Genomic DNA, 23,377 nt, shown 5'->3' on the forward strand with positions numbered 1-23,377 from the left:
GAAACACCTGTCCCTTCGCCTGGGCCCTCACCTCCATCGATTCCAGATACTCCTCTACAGGATCCTTCGTCTCAGCCTCCGCCACTGCTTACAACTGCTCTGATTCCACCAGTTGTACAGCCGGAATTGTCTGATCTCATCAGACAAGCGGTCATCCAGGCTCTCAAGGAGCAACCACTTCCAGTGAACCCCGCCGATGCCTCCAGCAACGATGCCGGTGGGCCCGCCGGTGCCCTTCTTGGCACAGAGGACACCGATGGATTCGATCACCACAACGCCGAGACTAGTTACGTCATAGACCTCCATCTTCGCCCAGATTCCATCGGGCTCTTCGATACAGTCGATGTCTAAGTCCTCTGCATCACTGCAACCGATGACTACATCGATGACAACCACAGTTCCATCGAGGAAACCATCATCCGAGCCTCCTGAGGTACAAGACCCTGCATTTTATCGACAAAATGTTATCGACAACCTACCATCAACAAAACTTCAGGGCACCTTACCATTGTTTTCCACCGATGATCCACAGCCAGGCCCTTCAGGCCTTCATTTCCCGCCCAGGTCATCACCAAAATCTCCCTACAGAGATGACTCTAATTCTTAGGATGACCAGCAGTCTATAACATCCTCTGAGGCATTCATGTCTGAACCTTCTCCTCCAGATCAGAGAAAAAAATCACCTCCAGAGGATTTATCATTCTCAACATTTGTTCAAGACCTGGCTGATTCCATCTCCTTCAAACTCATAGCAGAAGAAGATACCAGACAGCAAACCCTTGAGGTTCTACAGTTTGTAGATCCGCCTAAACAAGTGCTGGCTGTGCCAATCCATGAGGTTCTCTTGGATCTACAACGCCGCATCTGGGAGCATCCATCCTCTGTTCCCGCAGTGAACAAGCGTGTGGATACAACCTATATAGTGCAGTCAGCTCCAGGATATAAAAAACAGCAGTTACCACACCAGTCTGTTGTGGAGTCTGCATAGAAAAAATCCAGATGTGTGCGTCCACACTCATCAATTCCACCTGGTAGAAGACCATAGGTTCCTTGACTTGTTAAGCAGAAAAGTGTATCAGAGTTCCATCTTAAACACAAAAATCTCTGCTTACCAATTATATATCACACAATATCAAAGGAACCTATGGAAGCAAATGGAGGAATTTATTACCTCTTTACCTTCACAATTCCAAGAACCGGCACAGGCCATAGTCAACAAAGGCCTAGAAGCCGGGAAACATGAGGTGAGGGCAGTATACGACAACTTTGAGACGGCTTCCAGAGCAGCAGCAGCTGGAATCACCACCCGTAGATGGGCATGGCTCAAGACCTCAGGCCTGAGGTTCAAGAAAAGCTTGTGGACCTGCCATGTGTCGGGGACAATTTATTTGGAGAGAAGGTCCAGGAAGCAGTACAACAGCTTAAGGACCATACAGAGACTCTACGTCAACTGTCTCAAACCCCACAGGAGCCCTCTACACATTCTTCTCGTCGCCTTTCCCGAAGGGAACCCAGATGCTCATACTATTGGCCACGAAGATACTACCCCCAATCTTCTAGGGGTAGATCAACCAGACCACCACAACGGTCCCAGGCCAGACAGCCTAGGCCTACCTGTCCGCAACCTCCTGCACAAACAGGCCCAGCAGCGGGCTTTTGAAGTACAAGCCAGAGGACAAGACCAACCTCCAAATCCCCGACCAGACCTGCCAGTGGGCAGGAGAGTATCCTACTTTCACACACATTGGCAAAACATAACATCAGACCAATGGGTACTTTCCATAGTGTCTCAGGGGTACAAACTAAATTTCCTCGCAATTCCTCCAGAATCTCCACCAAGTTTCTTCTCCAACAACATTCTTTGTTTCTGTTATAATGTAAACCGGCATGATGTTTGCACACTAATGCCGGTATATAAAAGTTTTAAATAAAACATTCTCAACTAATTCAATTACAAATAGAATTATTCATCCTTCTGAGAGCCAGGGCCATACAACTAGTGCCCTGGACTCAGCAGGGCAGAGGATTCTATTCCCGATATTTCCTCATTCCAAAGAAAACCGGAGGCCTACGTCCCATCCTAGACCTCAGAAATCTCAAATTTCTGAAAAAGGAAAAATTCAGGATGGTTTCTCTAGGCACCATGCTTCCACTTCTTCAAACAGGAGATTGGCTTTGTTCTCTGGATCTTCAAGAAGCTTATACTCACATTCCCTCCTCATCGCAAATACCTGCGATTCATGGTAGACCATCAACATTTCCAATATAGAGTTCTACCATTTGGACTGGCATCTGCTCCCAGAGTCTTCACCAAATGTCTGGCAGTAATAGCAGGACACTTACACAAAGAAGGTGTCCATGTTTTCCCATATCTAGATGACTGGCTCATAAGGAGTCAATCTCAACAAGGAGCTCTCACTTCTCTCACTCGAACAATTGCTTTACTTCACTCCATGGGATTCCTCATCAATTATCAAAAATCCCATCTTACTCCAACTCACCTACTTCACTTCATAGGAGCAGAATTGAACACCAATCTAGCAAAGGCCATTCTACCTGTAGATCGAGCAGACACACTCATTCTACTAGCAAAATCCATTTCCTTACAGAAACAAACGACAGCTCATCAGTTTCTCACTTTACTGGGCCACATGGCCTCCACAGTTCATGTTACTCCTATTATTACAAGGTAAGCAATTTTGCTTTCTAAAACTCAAGTCTCTGTCCCTTATTTAAAACTTCATTTTTTTTATGCTGTATACTCATTACATCTAGTACTGTCATTCCTTCAAGGTGTTTTGATGAGGATCAGCAAAGCAGTTCCACAATGTAAAGTTTGACCTGTAATGTTACACTTAGGAGAAGCATTCAGAAACCTGAAATGCTATTCTCTTCAGCAGTAAAATGACTTGCATCAAAATTATATTTATTTTTTCGCCAAAAACACTTTTACTTGTATGACCGAATAAATTCTAAAATGATATGAAACTGATATTGACACCTCCCAGGAGTTAAGTTATGAAAACCCGGCCTATAATGAATGTTGGTATGACAGGAAGGAAGGTCCCAGCAGACAACCCAGGGATAAAGACCCGGTGACAGTGAAGCTAAGCTGAGGGAAATGAAGGGAAAGCTTTTGGTAGAGCTGTGGGGGGAAGAGGAGGATTGAAGCTCTACCCCCTTCTGCCAGCTGACAAATGAGGGGAGGAGAGCAGACTAGAAAGAAGTAGTGTGTACCAGGAGCAAGAAGGGTGGAGTGTTTGGAGATAAAGGGACTGGAGGAAGATGGATGGGTTTAGAATGCCTGCCCAAAAGGGCCCAATGAAGTCTGGCAGGCTACTTCACACAAGAACATTTTATGGTCTATTTAAACTATTGCTGATAGGAAGGTGAATAGATACTTCCTCATCAAATGACTATTCTCAGTCATTAAGGAGCAAGGAAAAATCCTTGCAAGACTACTTAAAATGAGTGCATATCTTAAAAGGGAAGCAAAATACATCCTTGCATTAGCTAAAGAAAAGGAACAGATTTGAAACAGCAATTGATATCTCATTTTCTGTCTAGAATGAAATGTGTGCGAACTGAAACCTTGTAACAGAACTGAATCAAGAGAATTTTAATTTCATTCTAGTAGAAATGAGATTTTACTTGTAGAAAATAAGTAATTACATTCAATTTATTAAATAATCCTTGCTATAATGTACTTTTTAATTACAGAAAATCTAGATGGCTTACATCAAATGGTTCATGAGCGTCTGGGTGAGCTGCTGCGTGTGTTGAAAGCTGTGATAAGTAAACATCAGGCCCTCAATTCAGTTGATATTCTTGGTGCCGCGGGAACAGTGATTGCAAAGGTGAAAGGTAAGGCTGGTAATTGGGCATCTTTATTTCTGATATTTTACAAAATATCGTACATATAAATATCTGCTTAACTTGAGAAGTTTTAGCTTGAAAACTGTCATTAGTTTGGTGGTACCTAGGCCAAGCTGAGTCCACAGCCAAGAACTTGCTTTTCAGTTCAAGCAAGAGTGATAACTTCCACTCATTTAGACCGTGCAATTCTTGCCAACATCTGGCATTGTGTTTCTAAACACATAATACTATACAAGTTCAAAATTAGCAGGGTGGTTTTTTTTTTAATGGAAAAAAAACAGGAGCAGCATTTTTTTTTTTCCCCAGTTTTTAAAATCTGTATTTGCAAATACAGATTTTTAAAGCAGTAGTGCTGGTTAGATTTTAATGGCTGTTTTTTTCAGAAAAGGTTTTCATATAGTTTGGAATAAAATTTTGCACCTCTTTAAAATTTTGGTCAATCTTTTTGGAAATTTTTCTTGAGTGAATTCTTCAGCTCTTTACACCTGCTTGAAGTTCTTGTAAGCAACTCTTCATTTTACTTTCTTGGTGGTGGGAGTGACTAAATAGGAAAGACCAGAAATTTGGACCAAAGAACTAAATCACCTCCATTACTTTTTGTTTTCTTTTTGTTTGTATTGTCTTTTATTCATGATATTGTTTTGCTTATATTATGGGAGGTGTTTTTAAAGAGTTCGTGTTTTGGAGGATTTTGCTACTGTATAGTGTATCTTTTTCATTATCATAGTCTGTTCCAAGGTCATTATTCACTTCCTCCTGTGTTCATTCTTTGTATATATCAGTTAGTTTTTGATGGTGAACTATATAGCAGTGACTTGATTTTGTTCAGTCACAGAATGGCATGTCAAATTTTGGTCTCATCTTTAAACATATTGTTGACATGTAGGTACCAATTGACCTTCCAGTGTGCCCAGTGGTTGACGTCACCGGTTTTTGTTTTTTACCACTTTTGGTATAAATTCTCATACTTAAACCAACATTTTCTCTCCAGTTATCTGTTCCTAACACTATGGTTTATATCTGTCCCAAGCATGTTTAAATTCTGATACTGCTGGATGCACTATGTCTGCTGGTAGGCCATTCTAAGCATTGTTATCTTTATCTTTGATTTTTACAAATCCCATACTTAAACCAGAACTCAAACCCCTTTCTAAGTCTTATCAAGCTGGAGCCCCCGCTTCCGGAATTATTCCGTGCATCGACCTCTGCCAGCCAGAGTGCGGACCCAGCTATGGTGGTGGTTGCAGTCCCAACCACACAAGCAGGGGGTCGAAGATGTCCTCCCCCACGTGGACTCTGCTCACCACAGATGCCAGCCTGAGCGGCTGGGGAGCACACTGCGAAGAACTCGCCGCACAAGGGTGGTGGAACAGAGAAGAGTCGGGGTGGAACATCAACCGTCTAGAGGCACGAGCAGTCCGGTTAGCCTGCCTGCAGTTTGCTCACAGACTGCGGAACCGAGCAGTCAGTGATGACCGACAGCGCCACCACGGTGGCATACATCAACCGACAGGGCGGAACCAGAAGCCAACAGGTCTCTCTAGAGATAGCCCCGCTGATGGCTTGGGCAGAGGCGAATCTTCAGGACATCTCCGCCATCCACATTGCCAGGAAGGACAACACCACGGCAGACTTCCTCAGCAGAGAAAGCCTAAATCCAGGGGAATGGCAGCTGTCACCCACAGCCTTCCAGATGATTGTGGACCACTGGGGGATTCCGGTCATGGACTTACTAGCGGACAGGTCCAGTGCTCAAGTACCCAGATACTTCAGCCGCAAGCGAGATCCGTTCTCACACGGGATCGACGCCCTGGTTCAGCCGTGGCCTCCAGGGACTCTCCTATACGCCTTTCCTCCGTGGCCTCTGCTGGGCGCCATCATCCACAAGATTCAGAAGCACCGGGGCCTAGTTCTGCTAGTGGCACCAGATTGGCCAAGAAGACCCTGGTACGCGGACATGAGAAGACTACTGGCAGGGGAGCCCCTTCCCCTGCCTCCTCTCAGGGACCTGCTTCATCAAGGTCCCATCCTCCACGAGGATCCAGCTCAATTCTCGCTTACGGTCTGGCCATTGAGAGGGCTAGACTGAAGAAAAGAGGCTACTTGGAGCCGGTGATAGATACACTACTCTGAGCCCGCAAGTTCATTGTAAGACATTAACTTGTCAATGTTTCTGTTTAGAATGTAAACCGAATTGATCAGTAACTCTGTTATTGGAAAGTCGGTATATAAAAGTGCTAAATAAATAAATAAATAAGTTTTCCACATCCCTCACCTACGTAAGGATCTGGTGAATATTTGAAGACTGGTGCGATACTCACGACACCAATCCACATGCGACCACAATCCCTATTGTTTTGGATTTTCTACAGGATGGGCTTCAGAAGGGTCTCTCCCTAAGCTCCATCAAGGTTCAGGTGGCTGCACTGTCTTGCTACGGTCCCAGGAGGGATGGCAAGACCATTGCCACGCATCCAGATGTTTCTCGCTTCCTGAAAGGAGTCAAGCACATTCGTCCGCCACTGAAGTGGCCTGTGCCCCTGTGGAACCTCAACTTAGTTTTGGATTTCCTCGCGGGATCCACCTTCAGACCCCTTCGGGGCCTGTCTCTCCGTTCTCTAACTTTGAAGATGGTGTTTCTGCTGGCAGTGTGTTCCGCACGCCGCATTTCTGAGCTACAAGCGTTGTCCTGCCGTGATCCCTTTCTTAGAGTCACTCCAGAGGCTATCCATCTTCGCACGGTTTCCTCCTTTCTACCTAAAGTGGTTTCACAATTTCACCTCAACCAGACCATATCCTTGCCTACTACGGCGGGTTTGAAGAAATCAGAAGAAGGGCGTTTACTACGCCATCTCGACATTGGCAGATTGCTGCCCAGATATCTGGAATTGACACAACAAGTACGAAAGACGGACCATCTGTTCGTCCTACACAGCGGAAAGAAACAAGGTGAAGCGGCCTCTCGGCCCACCATCGCCTGCTGGATTAAAGAAGTTATCAGAGCAGCTTACGTAGAGGCCGGGAAGTCACCGCCTCTACAAGTCAAGGCTCATTCTACCAGAGCACAGGCAGCATCTTGGGCAGAATCCAGGATGCTGTCGCCTGCAGAAATATGTAAAGCGGCGACGTGGTCCTCTCTCCATACCTTCTCCAGGTTCTACCGTCTGGATGTCCAGGCCAGGGAGGACACCGCATTTGCGAGGACAGTCCTACACGGTCCTCAGGCAGCCTCCCACCCGGGCTGGGAGTAAAGCTTTTGTACATCCCATTCGTTCTGAGTCCATCTGGCTACACGCCAGGAAATGTTGAGATTACTTACCTGAATAATCTCCTTTTCCTTAGTGTAGACAGATGGACTCAGCATCCCGCCCAGGCTGCCAGTATACATGGGTTTCACCGATTCAAGGTAGGCCATGTCCTTTTTGCTTACATAAGAGTGTCCACTCTACCAGGTGTCGACGCCTTCCGGTTGTGAATGCTGGTGGTCTCCAGCTCCTATCAATCGGTCAGGGGAATCCTGTTTCACTAATTTCATTGATCGTCAGTACATCCATAACAGCTTTTGCAAGGAAGATTACTGAGTTGCTACGCTTCCTGTGGAGGTATATATACCCGTGCTGACGTCAGATCCGTCTCCAACTGCTAGCACGAGCATACTATACCCATTCATTCTGAGTCCATCTGTCTACACTAAGGAAAAGGAGATTATCAGGTAAGTAATCTCAACATTTCTGATCAACTATCCGAAATCCCATCTCCAGCTGTTACAACTGAACTTCATTTAGGCTCAGTTGGACGCCGTCCAGACGAAGGCTTTTCTACCTTAAGATAGGGCGGACACCTTTGCTGCGCTCGCTTGGGTAATCTCAAGTTGCTCCCATGTCTCAGCGCATCAGTTTCTCAGTTTCTCGTCATATGGTGGCAACGGTGCATGTTACACCGTTTGCTCGGCTTCACATGCACAGGGCTCAGTGGACATCACACTCCCAGTGGTGTCAAACCATCCAGGATCTACGAGCTTGTGTCCTGATCACTATTCCCCTTTTGTAATTCCTTATGTGGTGGGCAACCCCATCAAATCTGGAAAAGGGGAGGCCTTTCTGGAGCCCTCAGTCCAAGATTGTCCTCACCACAGACACGCCCCATACTGCTTGGGGAGCCCATGTTACAGGCCTCCACACTCAAGGTCTTAGGTCTTTGCAGGAGATGCAGTCCCAGATAAACTTCCTGGAATTACGGGCAATCCGGTACACCCTGCAGGTATTCAGAGAGCAACTGCTCAACAAAGTGGTCCTCATTCAGCAGACAATCAGATGGCTATGTGGTATTTGAGCAAGCAGAGAGGAACAGCATTAAATGCCCTCTGTCAGGAGGCAGTCCAGATCTGGTCGTGGGCCATCGAGAACGACATTCTCCTCTGGGCAGTGTATCTCCCTGGGGCGGAAACGTCCTCGTGGACTTCTTGAGCTGGGCCTTCTGGCCTCATGATTGGTCCCTCAACCAAGAGGTAGCGAACCCGCAACTTTCGCTTGTGGAGGATCCCAGACATGGATCTCTTTGCTTCCCCAGAGAACAAGAAAGTGGATCGCTTCTGCTGCCTGGGCCAGATGAGCAGAGGATCATGTCTGACGCCTTTTTCACTTCACTGGGGCACCGGGCTGCTGTATTTTTATCCTCTCATTCCGCTCATCTCAAAAACAATCCAAAATCTCCAAAAGGACCGGATACCATGATCCCTAATCGCACCCTTTTGGCCTTGCCAAGTCTGGTTACCACTACTACGGGAGCTGGTCTTGCACCCCCCCTGATCCTGGTTCAGGACTGCTCTGGACCTAATCAACCAGGGCAGGCTCCGCCACCCCAGCCTCCAAGCCCTGCCTCTCATGGCTTGGATGTTGACTGGGTGACTGTCCAAGCTCTGGGCCTTTCGGAAGGCGTATTGCGAGTCCTTTTGGAGTCCAGAAAAATCTCCATGAGAAAATCCTACAATCTCAAGTGGAAGCGGTTTTCGGCTTGGTGTGTGGGACACTGTCTGGATCCCTTCTCTTGTTCCCCACCAAACCTTTTGGACTACCTATTGCACCTCTCAGAGTCTGGTCTGCAGGCCAGGTCAATGAAGGTTCACCTTAGTGCCATCGGGGCATGCCATCAGGGGAGGGATGGTGCCTCCATTTCCACCCATCTGCTTGTGGAGTGGTTCATGAGAGACTTGTTACAACGTAAGCCCCCCACTCGACTGCCAGCAGTTTCCTTGGGACCTCAGCATTGTCCTGTCTCAGCTCATGAAGGCTCTGTTTGAGCCCTTGCGATCCTGCGACCTGAAGTATCTATCCTGGAAGGTCATCTTCTTGGTTGCGGTTACTTCAGCGCACAGGGTTAGTGAGCTGCAAGCTCTGGTGTCATGCCCCCTTTATACAAAATTTAGTCATTAGGTGTTCTTGCATACACACCCGAAGTTCCTTCTTAAGGTGGTCACAAAATTCCATCTCAATCAGTCCATTGTGTTGCCTTCCTTTTTTCCATGACTACACGCTCACCAGCGTGAACGGGCACTCCACACTCTGGATTGTAGAAGAGTTCTGGCCATTTACTTGTATCGTCAGCATCTCAACACCTGTCCACTCAGCTTTTTGTCTCCTTCGGCAAAAACAGATTGGAGGTCTCGGTATATAAACAGACCTAATCCCATTGGCTTGCAAACTGTATTTCCTTCTTCCTTGCTCAAGTGGGCTCACAAAATTGGAACTCTGTGCTTTAAGTGCTTTTTTGACACACTCCATTTTGACTAATTTTTATTTGAGTAAAAATTTCCAGTTGCTGTTTGATAAAATGTATACAGATAGTAGCATTTCCTTGTTTTGGTAATGCAGAATTTAGTTCATTGTTATGCTTAGGCATTGTGTGCAGTCAGGATGTCCTGGGGAAAGAGAGTGCGTATTTAAAGTTAAGTACATCATCACTCTAGTAACAGATATGAAGAAAACTGGCTGCATCCAGCAAAGGTTTGTGGTTTCTGCTTAATTTTTAGAAGGTGTAACAAATCTTTGTTACTGTTTTTGTTTGGCTCAAATTTATTTTTATGTAAAATTACAGATCTCACTTAAGACAAAATCTGATGGGGAAAATAGTTTTTCTTGTGTTTTCTTATTCAAAGGCCTGATGCGACAAAGCAAAATCCTTCCTGCAACAGGAAAACTGTTTCTTAGAGGAGACAAAATCCTTGTTTAGGGTGAGGTTGTATGAAAAGCTTTGTTCATCCAGCTTTTATTTTTCTTCACTGAAGAATTTTCAACTAATGGATATGCTGTAGATTATTTCTTGGTAAGTTTGTGCAAATGTGCTGGCAGACATTTGTGGGTTTTTAAGCTGTTTGTGTGGTATTTTTTACTCATCTATAAATAACTTAAGTTCCTTCAGTGCTAGTTTTGTCTCCAGATCTTGATGCTACATTTTTCTTTCTGGTACATTTTTACATATTAAGTTTTCATTTAGTTAAAGCCAAATTCAGAGCCCATTTTCTCTCCTATCTTCCATTTCTGCTTGTTTACCATCTAATCTTTACATAAGTTTGGAAAGCTTGATTTTTTTTTTCTTTAGTTTACTCAGTTTGGGAAATGTGACTTGTGGTTTTGTGAACTGAAAACATTTTATTCTGATTTTAAATCAACAGAGTTGTAGGTAACCTTAGTAAGCATGGAAGGGGTGTCCTGAGAAGCAAACAGTATCAGTGACACATTGCCTTGCCTATAGATTTTATATGCAGTAAATGTTTTAATGAAATGCTTTTAAAATTTTAATGCCATATCAAATATTTTTCAATTCTAAATAGAAATTTATTTGGGTAAGCCTAATACACAAAAGATGAATACATTGTATTTATATTTTAGTTTGTGTTAACCTATTTAAACTTTTTTACACACAGGAAGTCCCTTAATAAATATCACCCATTTTCTGTGTTTCTCTGTTTTGTTATATAGACATCCAGTAGGAAATTAGTTGTTTCTTTGCGTTCAGGCGGATTCAGAACCCCAGTGAGTTATGCACCTCTACCAGCAGATGGAGGCAGAGCAAAGCTGATGTCACGGTATATATACCCTTGCACTGACAGCCTCCATCTCCAGCAGATGGTGGACGTGCATCTCACTACAGGAGATTGCTTCAAGTTTTAAAAGGAGAAAAGAAGGAAATTTGCCCCACTCGAGAATTCCTGAGGTGATATCTTTGGATCCCTTTTTCAGATGAGTGCCTTGGTCAGGTAGCTGGTTTTCAGCTGACGTGGACTTAGCTGAAAATAAATAAATAAATAAATAAAAACCTGAAAGGCAAGCAGGTGCAGGAAGCCGAGCGTGATGGTGAAGATATATGCCCTCTCCACCCGCCGCTGGAGACCAACTCTGTGCTCGGCTGGGATGGGCTGAGCTCAGGTAAGGCATTAAAAAAAAAAAAAAAAAAAAAAAAGAGAGAGAAGGAGTTTTGTAGGGATTCCTCCTCCCTCTGGTCTCCATGCTCAGCACTCCAATCTGAAATTTGTTCCCAGCCCTGGAGATGTGGGCAGTGTCGGGGTTTGAGTAGCCTTTTGGCTAGGCCACACTCTCAGGCTTTTCTTCGCTACGTGGTAGGCCACCACGGTGTTTTGCGCATTTTTTCCTGCACGTTAGGCTGCCCTCTTCAGTTCCATCGGTTTGTGCTAGTGCATTCAGCTGAGCATCCAGTTGTATGCCTGGTTGGGCGTACAGTTGGTTAGGGGCATCTATCTGGGTGTTCGTACAAACTTATCTGCGCACAAAATCTCAGCGGCCTTGTGGGAGCTCAGTTTTTGGACGCTTATCGAGGTGCAGTATTGAGCCTAAATTTTGGATGCCTAATTTTTGGGCACCTATTTTTTTTTTTTTTTTTTTTTTTTTTTTTGCAGCGCAAACTCAGCTGGATGCACACTTCTCCTGTTGGAGCATACTGACAGACTGATGGTGCCTATAGCAAAGAAACCCAAGCACTAACTCTATGCTGCTTATCATATTTGGGCATCTCAGTCTGGCGTACCCTCTAACTTGTCAGTGCTGCTTGGAGGCTCAGGGGAAATTGCCTTCATCTGATTTTACTAAGCTCAGTTCTTCCCAGCCTGTAGCAGGACTGGGGAAAAAAGCTGCCAGAAGGGTTGCCTGACTTTCGAGCTCCACTAACTGGTTCATCAGCGGGGGAAGGTAGTTCAGTGGGCACAGGATAGATGCTCCCTGGTTTTAGATGGGATACTTCTGTCTATTCTTGGATAGAATTTTTTCAAGTACTGCAGTCTTTTTTTCAGGCGCAGTTGGCTTTGGCCAATCTTAACAGGTCAGGGTTGCAGGTCGCAAAGTCCCGCATGCCTGGTGCTGCAGGTAAGCGTTGGAGTATGCCTAAATCTTCTGCTGGTCGTACCATTAGGGACCCAAATGGCATGAATGATGAAGCTGATCCTTATTCTTTGGAAGATGGGGCAATTCCTCCGGGATTGGAACCATGTAGAACTATGTTGCGGTTCTTTCATAGAGATGAGTTACCGGCTTTGATTTCCCGAACATTGAAGATGCTGGGAGTACCTGGGGCTGAATCCATGTCTGAGCCAAAGAGAGATCCCATTTTGATTTCTTTGCATAAAGCCTTATGTTTGTTTCCTATTATGGAGGCTATTCAAGAATTGATTGATCTTGAATGGGGTGCTGGAAGCTAATTTCAAAGGGGGACAAGTCTTGGAAGGGCTATACCCCCTGGATCCAGATGTGAGAGAGCAATTGCGCTTTCCAAAAGTATATGCGCTGTATTCCCATAGAAGGGGGAGTGGCCTTGAAGGATACATAGGATAAGAGAATTGAGGCTATCCTTAAGCAGACCTTTGAAGCAATAACAATGAATTTGCAGCTAGCTTCTTGTTCCCTGGTGGCTCGCTCTTGTTTACTTCTCTCTCAGGAAGTCGATGAATCTGGTGTGAATTCCAGGGCAGTGACTGAACCAGCAGCCGCCTTTTTGGCAGATGTGGGCTGTGATTTAGTCCGCACTTCAGCCAGAGGGGTGGCCTGGTGTCAGTTATTGCTGAGAAATTGGTTGGCCGATGCAACCTTAAAAGTCTAACCTTATGAAGTTGCCCTTTAAAGGCTCAATCTTGTTTGGGAGCAAGCTGGAGAAAATGACCAATAAGTAGGTTGAGTCCCAGGTTCCTCAATTGCCAGAGGATAAGAAACAGACGCCACACTCCTTCAGTGTGAGAGGTCATACTAGGGGATCCAAATGATTTTGACCCTACAGAGGAGTGGCCTTTCAGAGGGCTCGACATTTGGGTAGGTCTCAGTCCTTTCGTTCCAGGCAGTCCACATGGGGCACAGGCTCAGGTAGTGGAGCCCCCAGAGCCTCCCAATGAAGGTGTGCTGACCGACCCCCAGGGACAGGAGATAGGGGGTCGTCTCTCATATTGGAGGTGGGTTGAAATCATGTCGGACCAGTGGGTTCCGGAGGTGATAAGAGATGGCTATGCGCTGGAATTTCACAGTGTTCTTCGGGATGTGTTCATGGTGTCTCCCTCGAACTCTCAACAGAAGAGACAGGCAGTGGAGTGTACATTGTCAAGACTCCTCAATCTGCAGGCTGTGGTTCTAGTTCCTATAACTCAAGAAAATATAAGCTGATATTCCATTTATTTTGTTGTGCCCAAGGAGGGCTGTTTACCCCTTCCTGGATCTCAGAGGTCAACAGTCATTTGCATCTGACTTTTTTTTTTTTTTGCATGGAAACCTTGCACTCAGTGATAATGGCAGTACAGTCTGTGGAGTTTTGATGTCTCTGGATTTGTCCGAGGTATACCAGCATATTCCCATCCGGCTAGAGCATCAGCTATTTCTGTGTTTAAGCTAATAGTGGATCTCTGGGGCCTTCTGTTTCTGGACCTGCTGGTGACTTCTTGCAATGCAAAGTTTCCTTGCTTCTTCAATTGCAGGAGAAATCCAAAGTCCTTGTGCATTGATGCCTTCATGCTGGAGTGGCTGGAGGGCAAGCTGCTGTATGCTTTTCCCTCTTGGCCCATGTTGGCTGAATGATTCAGAAGATCGAGAGTTACAGGGGACTGTTGCTTCTGGTGGCACCAGATTGGCCCAGGAGACCGTGGTATGCAGATTTGCGAAGGCTCCTGGTGGACTGTCCCCTCTGGTTTCCGACACACAGGGATCTGCTATGGCAGGGGCCTATTCTTCATGAAGATCCGACTGGATTTTCTTACAGTATGGCACTTGAGTGGTGATTGTTTTCCACTTTTGCACTTCATATACTCTTAAGCCATGCGCTGCTCTTATTCTCAGCTCCTGCTCTTCTTTTTGGCAGGGAAGGCCTGCAGAGTTTCCAGTTCAGTTTTTGTTGGCATGTTTCTATTTTCACTTTAGTCACTTATTCTGCATTTTGGTGAGGTATTTTGCTAGCATGTAGTTTGTCGTGATCTTTAGTAGCCTGGCTTCTTCTGTTTTCTTAAATGGAGGTGAATTGGTATGCTAGGGCCTGGTGTAATATTTGCAGTGTTGCCTTTTCAGAGGTAAGCCTGTTACTGTTTGAGTGCTGACAGTGCTGTTTTTGTATGGTAGGATTACTATATTATAATTGTAATTCAGTTTCATGGCTTTCTGAGAATATTAAAATAGGCATAATTTTATATTTATGTATTTATTTTAAAATGTTTATATTCTGCTTATAAAGATAGTATGTGAATTCCAAGACTTTTTTTTTTTTTGCAGGATTTTCTGGTTGGCATAACAGTAGAACATATAAATATATAATACATGTGATATTTTTACCTCAATTTCCTTTTCATGTAAAATTGTTATACATGATTTTTAATTGTGTGTGGGGAGTTTGGGAGGGTATCAGGTTGTAAGGCTCACTTAGGATGCCTTATACCCTTGCACTGACCCTGTTTGTGTTAATATTTAATACTGGAGCATTGCTTGTAGTTCGTTTGCACTTGTGTTAAATTAAGTGTTAGCTTGTCTACCTCTAATAGCTTTATGGCATCTTTTAGATTATGGTGGGATCCCCACAAAAAACTAATGGAATGAATATTTAATGAATACTTGGGACTTCACCCTCTGCTCATTTCACTCAACACTGCTGGACACTCCTTTGTTTACCTTATTCCTTTCCCAGTCTTGTCATTCATGCTCTCCCTTCCTGTTCACCTCCTGTCCTCTTTTTTCCTTCCCTTATTGTGCACTCCTTTTCCACTTTCTGTTCACTCCTCCCCTCTCTTCTCTCTCACACCCCCTTTACCTCCCCTCCTACTCGCCACCTCTGACATCACCACTTTGTCCTGCTTCTAACCCACTGTGGTGCTTTTTCTGTAATCTCTTGCTCTGCTGGTTGAGGTCACCTCTCACATGGAAGGCAAAAGTTGCTGCAAACATGGCCCTCCACATCTCTAAAAGCACTTCAATGGAGGAGGGAGGGAGAGAGGCCAGGCTGGCCCAAGCCATGCAGGTACTAGATTTTGCAAGATAGGCATTGGGCTATCCCATCCCAGAACTCTGGCCTGATCAGTCGCCCAGCTGCTCCCCACTTGCGTGATGTAGCTGCTGCGTATACATGCACGGATGACTCAACATCATGCTCACTCGCAGCTCCCAAAGCATTTACTTTAGAGAGAAGAAAAACTGTAAAACAGAAAAATAATTGAAAGTAAAATATGCAAATAGGTTCTTAATTGGTGATTTTACTAGGAAGTGTGAAAATATGAACTGTAGTGTTTAGTGAATTACATTTTTTTGGGGTGATTCTCTAAAGAGAGGCAAAGGAAATAGACTTAAGACACATGATCTGAAGAGCTCCTTAGAAAAAGGTTATGAACTAGTGCTGGAATTGAACCTATGCAACATCAAACTGCCAGTGCATTTGTTTTGTCTGTGCTATGCTGTTTTATTCTGTTGAAATATTTTTCACAATGTTGTCTTCTCCTTCTTCCTCTGACCCCCCATGTTCTATCTTATGTTTCCCTAGTTAAGTCTCTTCTGTTCATGTTGTACTTTTTATATTTGCCAACTTATTTGCAGTTGCACTGTTAACAGCTGCAGGTGGTACTAGCAGCAGCATTGTTGGAGCAGCAGAAAAGCCAGAGGAAATATTTTGCCAGCAGCAGAGCAGGAGGCAGGCAGGTGTTTGGGCTGTTTCCTGTAATTCTAATTGTACAACAAGAGACTAATCAGTCACCATTGCCACAAAATCTTAGGTGAAATTCTTTGGTGAAAGCTTCTCAATGGAGTTATTCAACTTGCTCTCCTCCCCCTTTTGGAAGAGGTTTTTTTTTATTACTTTGTCAGTGTTTTTCAATAGAAGTTCTGCAAACATCCCTAAAAGGTTTCATGAAAATGTCTTTATACAGTAAGAGGGAAGAAATAGAGTGGAGTAGCCACCTAGTGGTTAGAGCAGTGGGCTATGAACCAAGGAAACCAGGGTTCAAATCCCACTTCTGCTCCTTGTGACCTTGGGCAAATCACCTTTCCCTCCATTGCCTCAGGTGCAAGCTGAGGGCCTGATTTACTAAGGTTTTTCTCCCTTTTTGTTTTTATGGCAAAAATGCGTATTTATTGTTTAAAAAAAAAAAAAAAAAATCTTCTGTACCACTAACTTCAAATCTTACAGTAGGGTTCCGTAAGTAAAAATAAAATAAACTTACTGGCCCAGAGGCACAAAGTGGGAAAAACCTTTTAGTATATCAGAACCATATGCATGCTAATCATTAAATTGAGTGGCAGTGGGTCTGATGCATGGGATTCCTTCCTGGCTCTGCTCAGAAACTTTCAGAATAGCTCTCCATGTTTTAGGGATGATGTAGATCATATATGTACAAGTCTATTGAGCTGTTTGCTATAAGTTATTTCCCTCGTTTTTACCAGTACCTCTCTTTCTCCGACACTGAGTGAATCTAGAGGTAAAGCAGTTATGTTCTTATAGATTTGGATTGGTATATTAGTATGTCACATTTAAGCCTGCATGGTGTCATTCTCTGGAGCACTAATTTAAAAGTTAAAGAGCACCTGCCACAAGGACCTTGAGTAATGGTCAGGACCTCAGAAGTCCTTGCCTCCAGCAGACCATAGGGAATCACTCAGAATACTTATTTCTTATATACTGCACAACAGATACCAGATCTGGCTAGAGCAGTTCACAAATATAAAATCACAAAATTACAATCAATATAACACTACTTCTTACTCATTAACTTAAAAAAATAAAGTGAAGGGGTCATTTACATTTTTTAACAGTTTTTTAGCCTTTAAGATTACAGAAATGTGATTTGTTTTTTACCATGTTTTATTTTTTCTAATGAATATTGTATCTTTTGTCTTTATCGCTGTTTTATTTGCTCTTATTGTATTTATGATTGAATATTATTTTTTTTTAATGTTTTAAATGCCTTTAATGGGGCATGACTAGTTAATTGTACACCGATGTGATACTTAATTTTGAACATCGGTATAAAAAAACCAATAAATATCATCCTGTCCATTCCAGTTAAACCCTATTTATAGGGGTGCGACCACGATTCCAGTGACTGATCTGAAGAAGAGTTGTAGAGAGACCCCTCTTCTTTGCCAGAAAGATGGAAGTCCCCTCCAGAGGATGTCCCCTTCACAGGATTTGTCAGGAGAATGGAAGAGTCCATTCCATATACTTTACAGACTGAGGATGAGACCAGAAACAAAATTCTGGATATCCTTTAGTTCATGGAGCCCCCTAAGGATATTGTGGTAATCCTTCAGGAGGTACAGATGAGGATGTGGGAGAACCCACTCTGTGATTCCCATCAACAAGGTGGGTGTAATTTCTCATCCAGAAGGCTCCTGGATTTGACGAGCGACAGCTGCTGCACTAATCTCTAGTGGTCAAATCTACTCTCAAGATGGCCAAAAGGATTCAGGACTCCTTCCTCAGTACCCCTGGGGAAGAATTCCAGGAGCATAGACATACGTGGGAGGAAGTGTTGCATAGTCTCCTACCATCTCTCCATGAGCCAATACATGTGAGGCCTGCTGAAGCAGATGCAGAGTTGGCCGATCAGCTTTCTCAATAGCAGCAAGTTGCCCTCCAGTCACTAATGGGCAAGGTCCTGGAGTATGGAAGATGCATGGTCCGCTTGACCTTCAATGTTTTCAAGACTGTATCGATAGTCTGTGCTGCAGGAATTGGTGCCCACAGACTTGCCTGGTTGTGGGCCTCAGATCTCCACCCAGAAATCCAGGAACAGCACACTGACGAGCTGTGTACAGGAGAGAATCTCTTTGGAATTAGGGTGAAGGAAGTGGTTGCACAGATGTAGGAATACTGCAACACTCAACTTTCTGCTGGCACTCCAGACCCAGCCACCCTCAGCTCAGAGGTACCAGAGAGTTGGACAGAGGCGGCCATTCTTCCAACCAAGGAGGTGCTATCCTCTGTCCTCTCAATCCCATCAACAACAGGCCCCCTATGCCTGTCCACAGTAATAGAGGGCCCTAAACCCAGGTGGAAACCCAGTCAACACCTGGGTCAGGGTTTTGACTGGATTGCAGAGAACATAGCCAGTATCCCAGTACCTATGTCGAAGGACCTTCCAGTCAGAGGCAGACTGCATTTTTACTTAAATTGGTTGCCCACTATTACTCTGGATATGTGGATCCTCAACACTGTTAGAAGAGGGTACAGAATACATCTATTTGGTATCCTTCCAAATTGACTACTGGACCCCAGTTGGGGTAAATGGACTCCTCAAGAATAGCTACAAAAGGAGCCCTCCTCTCTCTTACAGGCAATGGGGTTGAGCCTGTTGAAATAAGGGAAAGAGGCGGAAATTCTTATCCAGTACTTCCTGACTTCAAAGAAAACGGGGAACTCTCTCCCATCCTAAACCTAAGGGCCTTGAATAAGTTTATGAAGAGAAAAGTTTCAATATGGTTTACCTGGTCATCATAATACCCTTTCTACAAAAAGGGGACTGGTTATGCTGTCTCAATCTAAAGGATGCTTATACCCTCAGAGAGATTCTTTGGTCACAGGAAATCTCATTCATTGTGGGAGACAGTCACCTCCAGTATTGCATACTGCCGTTTGACAGTGTCAACTCAAACTGTCTTCACCAAATGCCTTGGGTGGTGTTGCACATATATCCTTTTCTGGATGACTGGCTGGTCAAGGGTACATCTCAGACGAGAGCAGCAGAGTTGATATGCTGGAGTTACTAAGGTTTATCAACTACTCCAAGTCTCGTCTGAGCCCAACCTCTCAGTTGGAGTTGACTAGAACTCTGCTAGACATGACTTGAGCAAAAGCCTGCCTTCTGCAACAAAGGGCCCTGATGTCTGCAGTGGAAGGTATCCAGATGAGTCAGCATATATCAGCATGGGACATGTTGAGACTGGCCTCATGGTGTTAACTGTATGTCACTCTCTTGGCACTCAAGACCTACAGGAGAGCATCCATGTCAAACTTCTCAGGTACTCCCTGTCCTGTTAATTCCAGTCTGGTCAGGGGTATTGCCTTTGCTCATGTACAAATTGTCCTCACAATGGATGCGTCCAGCTTGGGTTGGGGAGTTCATGTGGCGATGCTGTGCAGCTGGGGTCTCTGGTCTGCTCTGGAGAAGTTCTATCAGATAAACTTCCTAGAGTTAAGGATGATCCAGCATGCTCTGCAGGCTTTCAGAAATCTGGTTGTCCGACAAGGTCATCCTGTTTCAAATGAGCAACCAGGTTGCGATGAACTACATCAATAAGCAAGGGGGGCATAGGATTATACCTCCTATGTCAGAAGGCTGGCTAGATATGAGGCTGAGCTCTCTTCCAAGGGATGGTTCTCAGGGTGACAAACCTGGCTGATGTGAAGAATGTCCTGGCAGACAGACTGAGTCTTGACTGGGGGAGGATGATTGAAAATCAGATATTACAGTGAGGCATACTTGCAGTGAACCTCTTTGTTCCCCCTGACCAGGGGGAAAAGCAAACTAGCTTCAGATGCCTTTGTCTTGATTTGGGACAGGGGTCCCTGCCGTATGTATGACTCTGATTCAACTAGTTATGAAGGCTCTGTTGAAACTCGAAGATGGGGAAACAGATACTCATAGTCCCCCTTTGACCATCGGGGAACCAATCAGACCGGGACCTTCCCAGACCTCATCATTCAGGATAGCTTGTGCCATTCCAATATCAGGTCCCTGGTGCTCACTGCCTGAATGCTGAGAGGTTGACTCTGGAACTTATTTGAGATATCTGAGGAGTTCTTTTGGTTTCAAGAGAGGATTCTACTGGAAAGTCCTATAGTTTAAGTAGAGGTGATTTGCTTTTGTGGTGTGGGCATATGACCCTAGATTCTTTCTTCTGCTCCATATAAAAACTGATGAATTACCTTCATTTGTAGAATTCATCTTAATGCAATTAGGACCTACCATCACCATGTAGAAGGTAAACCCATCTCCATTCAGCTTTAGTTATCTGGTTTATGTGGGCTCTGCTTAATCTGAAGTCTTCCATCAGGCCTTCTCCTGCATCTGGGGACCTCAGCATAGTTCTGACCCAAATGACAAAAGCTCCCTTTGAGCCACTGCACTCCTACAAACTGAAGTACTTGACCTGGAGGGTCCTATTTTTGGTGGTGGTCACTTCGGCATGCAGGATTGGTGAGCTTCAGGTTGTAGTAACTTATCCACCTTTATACCAAGTTTATTCATGTTAGCAAGTAGCACATTTAAAACTAATCGGAGAAAATGTTTTTTCACTCAATACACAGCTAAGCTCTGGAATTTGTTGCCAGAGGATGTGGTTACTGCAGTTAGTGTAGCTGGGTTTAAAAAAAAAAGTTTGGAGAAGTTAATTAACTGCTATTAATCAAGTTGACGTTGGGAATAGCCACTGCTATTACTGGCATCAGTAGCATGGGATCTACTTAGTGTTTGGATACTTGCCCAGGTACTTGTAGCCTGGATTGGCCACTGTTAGAAACAGGATACTGGGATTTGATGGACCCTTGGTCTGACCCAGTATGGCAATTTATGTTCTTATGTTCTTAAGGTGGTCTTGTGGCCCCATTGTTAAGTCTTGTCTAAGGTGGTGTCAGAATTCCATGTTAACCAGGTAGATGTCCTTTCAATATTTTTTCCTAGGCTCCATCTCCACCAAGGTGCACAAGCATTACACAGTTTGGACTGCAAAAGAGCCATGGCCTTCTACCTGTAGCAAGCTGAAGCCCATAGCAAGTCCACCCAGCTTTTTGTTTCTTTTTATACCAGCAAACTGGGGATAGTTGCCAAACACTCATTCTAATTGGCTAGCAGATTGTATCTCCTTCTGTCATGCCCAAGCAGGCTTGAATCTGACGAGCCATGTCAAGCCATCTGAGCCATGGCAGTGTCTGACTCACCTTCCATCACCATAGAAATCTGCAAGGCTGCAATGAGGCGTTTTCTCCACTTCTTCACATCACTACTGTTTAGACGGGGATGATCATGACTGTAGGTTTGGCCAGTCCTCTAGAAATTTTGAAGTGTACAACCTAGCTCCTTTCCCTCCTAGGGCCTGTTTTTGTTTCAAGTTATCCCTTGCAGGTAAGGTTTAAAATGGAAAAAAGGCTTGTTGCCCAGAAAAATATCGCTATGCATGTTTGCACTTGTTTCCCCTTTTTTGTTGGGACAACCTATAGCTTGGGTTTCCCCATGTATAGGATTGCCATTCTTTTTTTTTCTTGGAGAAAGCACAGTTGCTGACCTGTATTAAGTGTTCTCAGAGGCAAGCAGGATATCAGTCCTCAGGAAATCTGCCTACCTCCCCATGGAGTTGGTTTCTGTCTTTTTCTGCTAAAATACTAGACTGAGGGCCCCCCCCCCCCCCCCCCCACACACACACACATGGGCATATGGCATACATGGGCATACTTAGTGAAGCATAGTCAAAGTTCTAGAAATTGACAAGTTTACCAGGCCAAGCTCCATCGGATGATGTTGCCCATGTATGAGGACTGATATCCCAATGTCCTCCGAGAACACTTGTTGCAGGTAAGAAACATCATCTCCTCTGCTGTCCTATGGGTATACTGCCTGCATATGGTGACATTGTAAAAACCATATTTATTTTTTTAATATCAATCCAGTTTTGTATTTGTTCCCATAGCTGTGAACTTCAAAGAAGTTAATGAAGAAAACAAGAGGGAACTCTTCAGTGAAATATTTTATTCTATTGAAACTTTAGCATTCACCTTTGGAAACGTGTAAGTACCATTTGCTCCAAGTTAATGCTCCAAAAACAAAATATTAACATGCAAGCTAGCTAAATACAGGCAAATCCTATACAACGTCAAACAATCTATTTGTGACACAGGAATTCTGCCATACCACATTCTGTATGTACTGTAATCTGATTATTAGATTTTTGTTTTAATAAATCTGGTAGATTTGAATATTCTGTTTTTCAGTAATCTTATTTTGCAAGGCAAATACAGGTCTTAATGTTTGTTACCTTATACTTCTAAATTTAACCAACTTTTGTGCTCTATCATCAACAATTGGCTTTTATATATAATGTCAAAAGGAATTGAGGACTAATTTTTTTTTTCCATTTGTGTCTTAAAACTTCTGGTCTGAGCAGAACAAAATATGTATTTAGTTTATCCTTTGTAACAATCAAAAATAATTTTGAAAGAGTTTCAGATTTCCTTATGGGAGATGTAGACAATGGTTCCTCTTTGGGGCTGCCTAGATCTTCAAGAAGTCGGGTAAGCAGACTATTTTTGCATTTTCTTGCATTGAGAGATTAATTTTAATTTAAAAAAAAAATTTAAGTATCCTGTAATGTCCTTTCTCTGAAGCCCCAGCAGTTCACCAATTGCAAATGGGTTATTTGACCGCACATGGCATTAAGTTTTGTTATAGATTTGACATCTTTATCAAGTATGTATGGGATTTTGACAGCTGCTTTCAGCTTTGCTTTCTTTTTTTTTTTTTGCCAGCCCAATTGAATAGTTCTGCAGCTTTCTTGGCTTTAGTCAACTATTTTCTTGCTGATAGGTTAAATAATTCTCCATGGACAAGCAGAACAAAGTCAGCTATACAAATGAGTTATGACAGTGTATGTTGTCATGTCGGAGAATACTCTCTATCTCAGAAGCAAAAACTTTCTGAGCATGCACAGGATCTCCCACATTAGTGTTGCTGCACAAGCCTCCCAGTCCATTTTAATCTGCTCCATGATTGTGTTTTGCTGTCTCTTGCGATCTTCAAGTTTTTTTTTTCTTCTAAATATCACATTTTGTAGTTTCATTTTTTGAGCCAAAAAGAAGAAAAATTCAGTTATAGTATAGGTATGTCTTAAAAATCTCCAAGAGTGGGGAAGTCCCCATTTAAGGCTTGTACAAAATGTGCCCCCTAGTCCTTCTATTATACACTTTCGAATAATAGAAGGACTAGGGGGCATTCCATGAAGTTAGCAAGTAGCACATTTAAGACTAATCGGAGAAAATTCTTTTTCACTCAACG

The 23,377-nt window shown here is 43.8% G+C and overlaps 1 protein-coding gene across 1 annotated transcript in view; it reads left to right on the forward strand.

The window, feature by feature from the left end:
• ARHGAP29 (Rho GTPase activating protein 29) overlaps positions 1 to 23,377 on the forward strand; it is a 291,858-nt gene that overhangs the window by 93,436 nt on the left and 175,045 nt on the right. Inside the window, 3 exon segments of the mRNA XM_029617439.1 lie at positions 3,721 to 3,864; positions 22,017 to 22,113; positions 22,545 to 22,617. Of these exon segments, the coding sequence (XP_029473299.1) occupies positions 3,721 to 3,864; positions 22,017 to 22,113; positions 22,545 to 22,617 (314 nt within the window).

Source organism: Rhinatrema bivittatum, chromosome 10, assembly GCF_901001135.1.
Source record: "Rhinatrema bivittatum chromosome 10, aRhiBiv1.1, whole genome shotgun sequence".
Classification (NCBI taxonomy): domain Eukaryota; kingdom Metazoa; phylum Chordata; class Amphibia; order Gymnophiona; family Rhinatrematidae; genus Rhinatrema; species Rhinatrema bivittatum.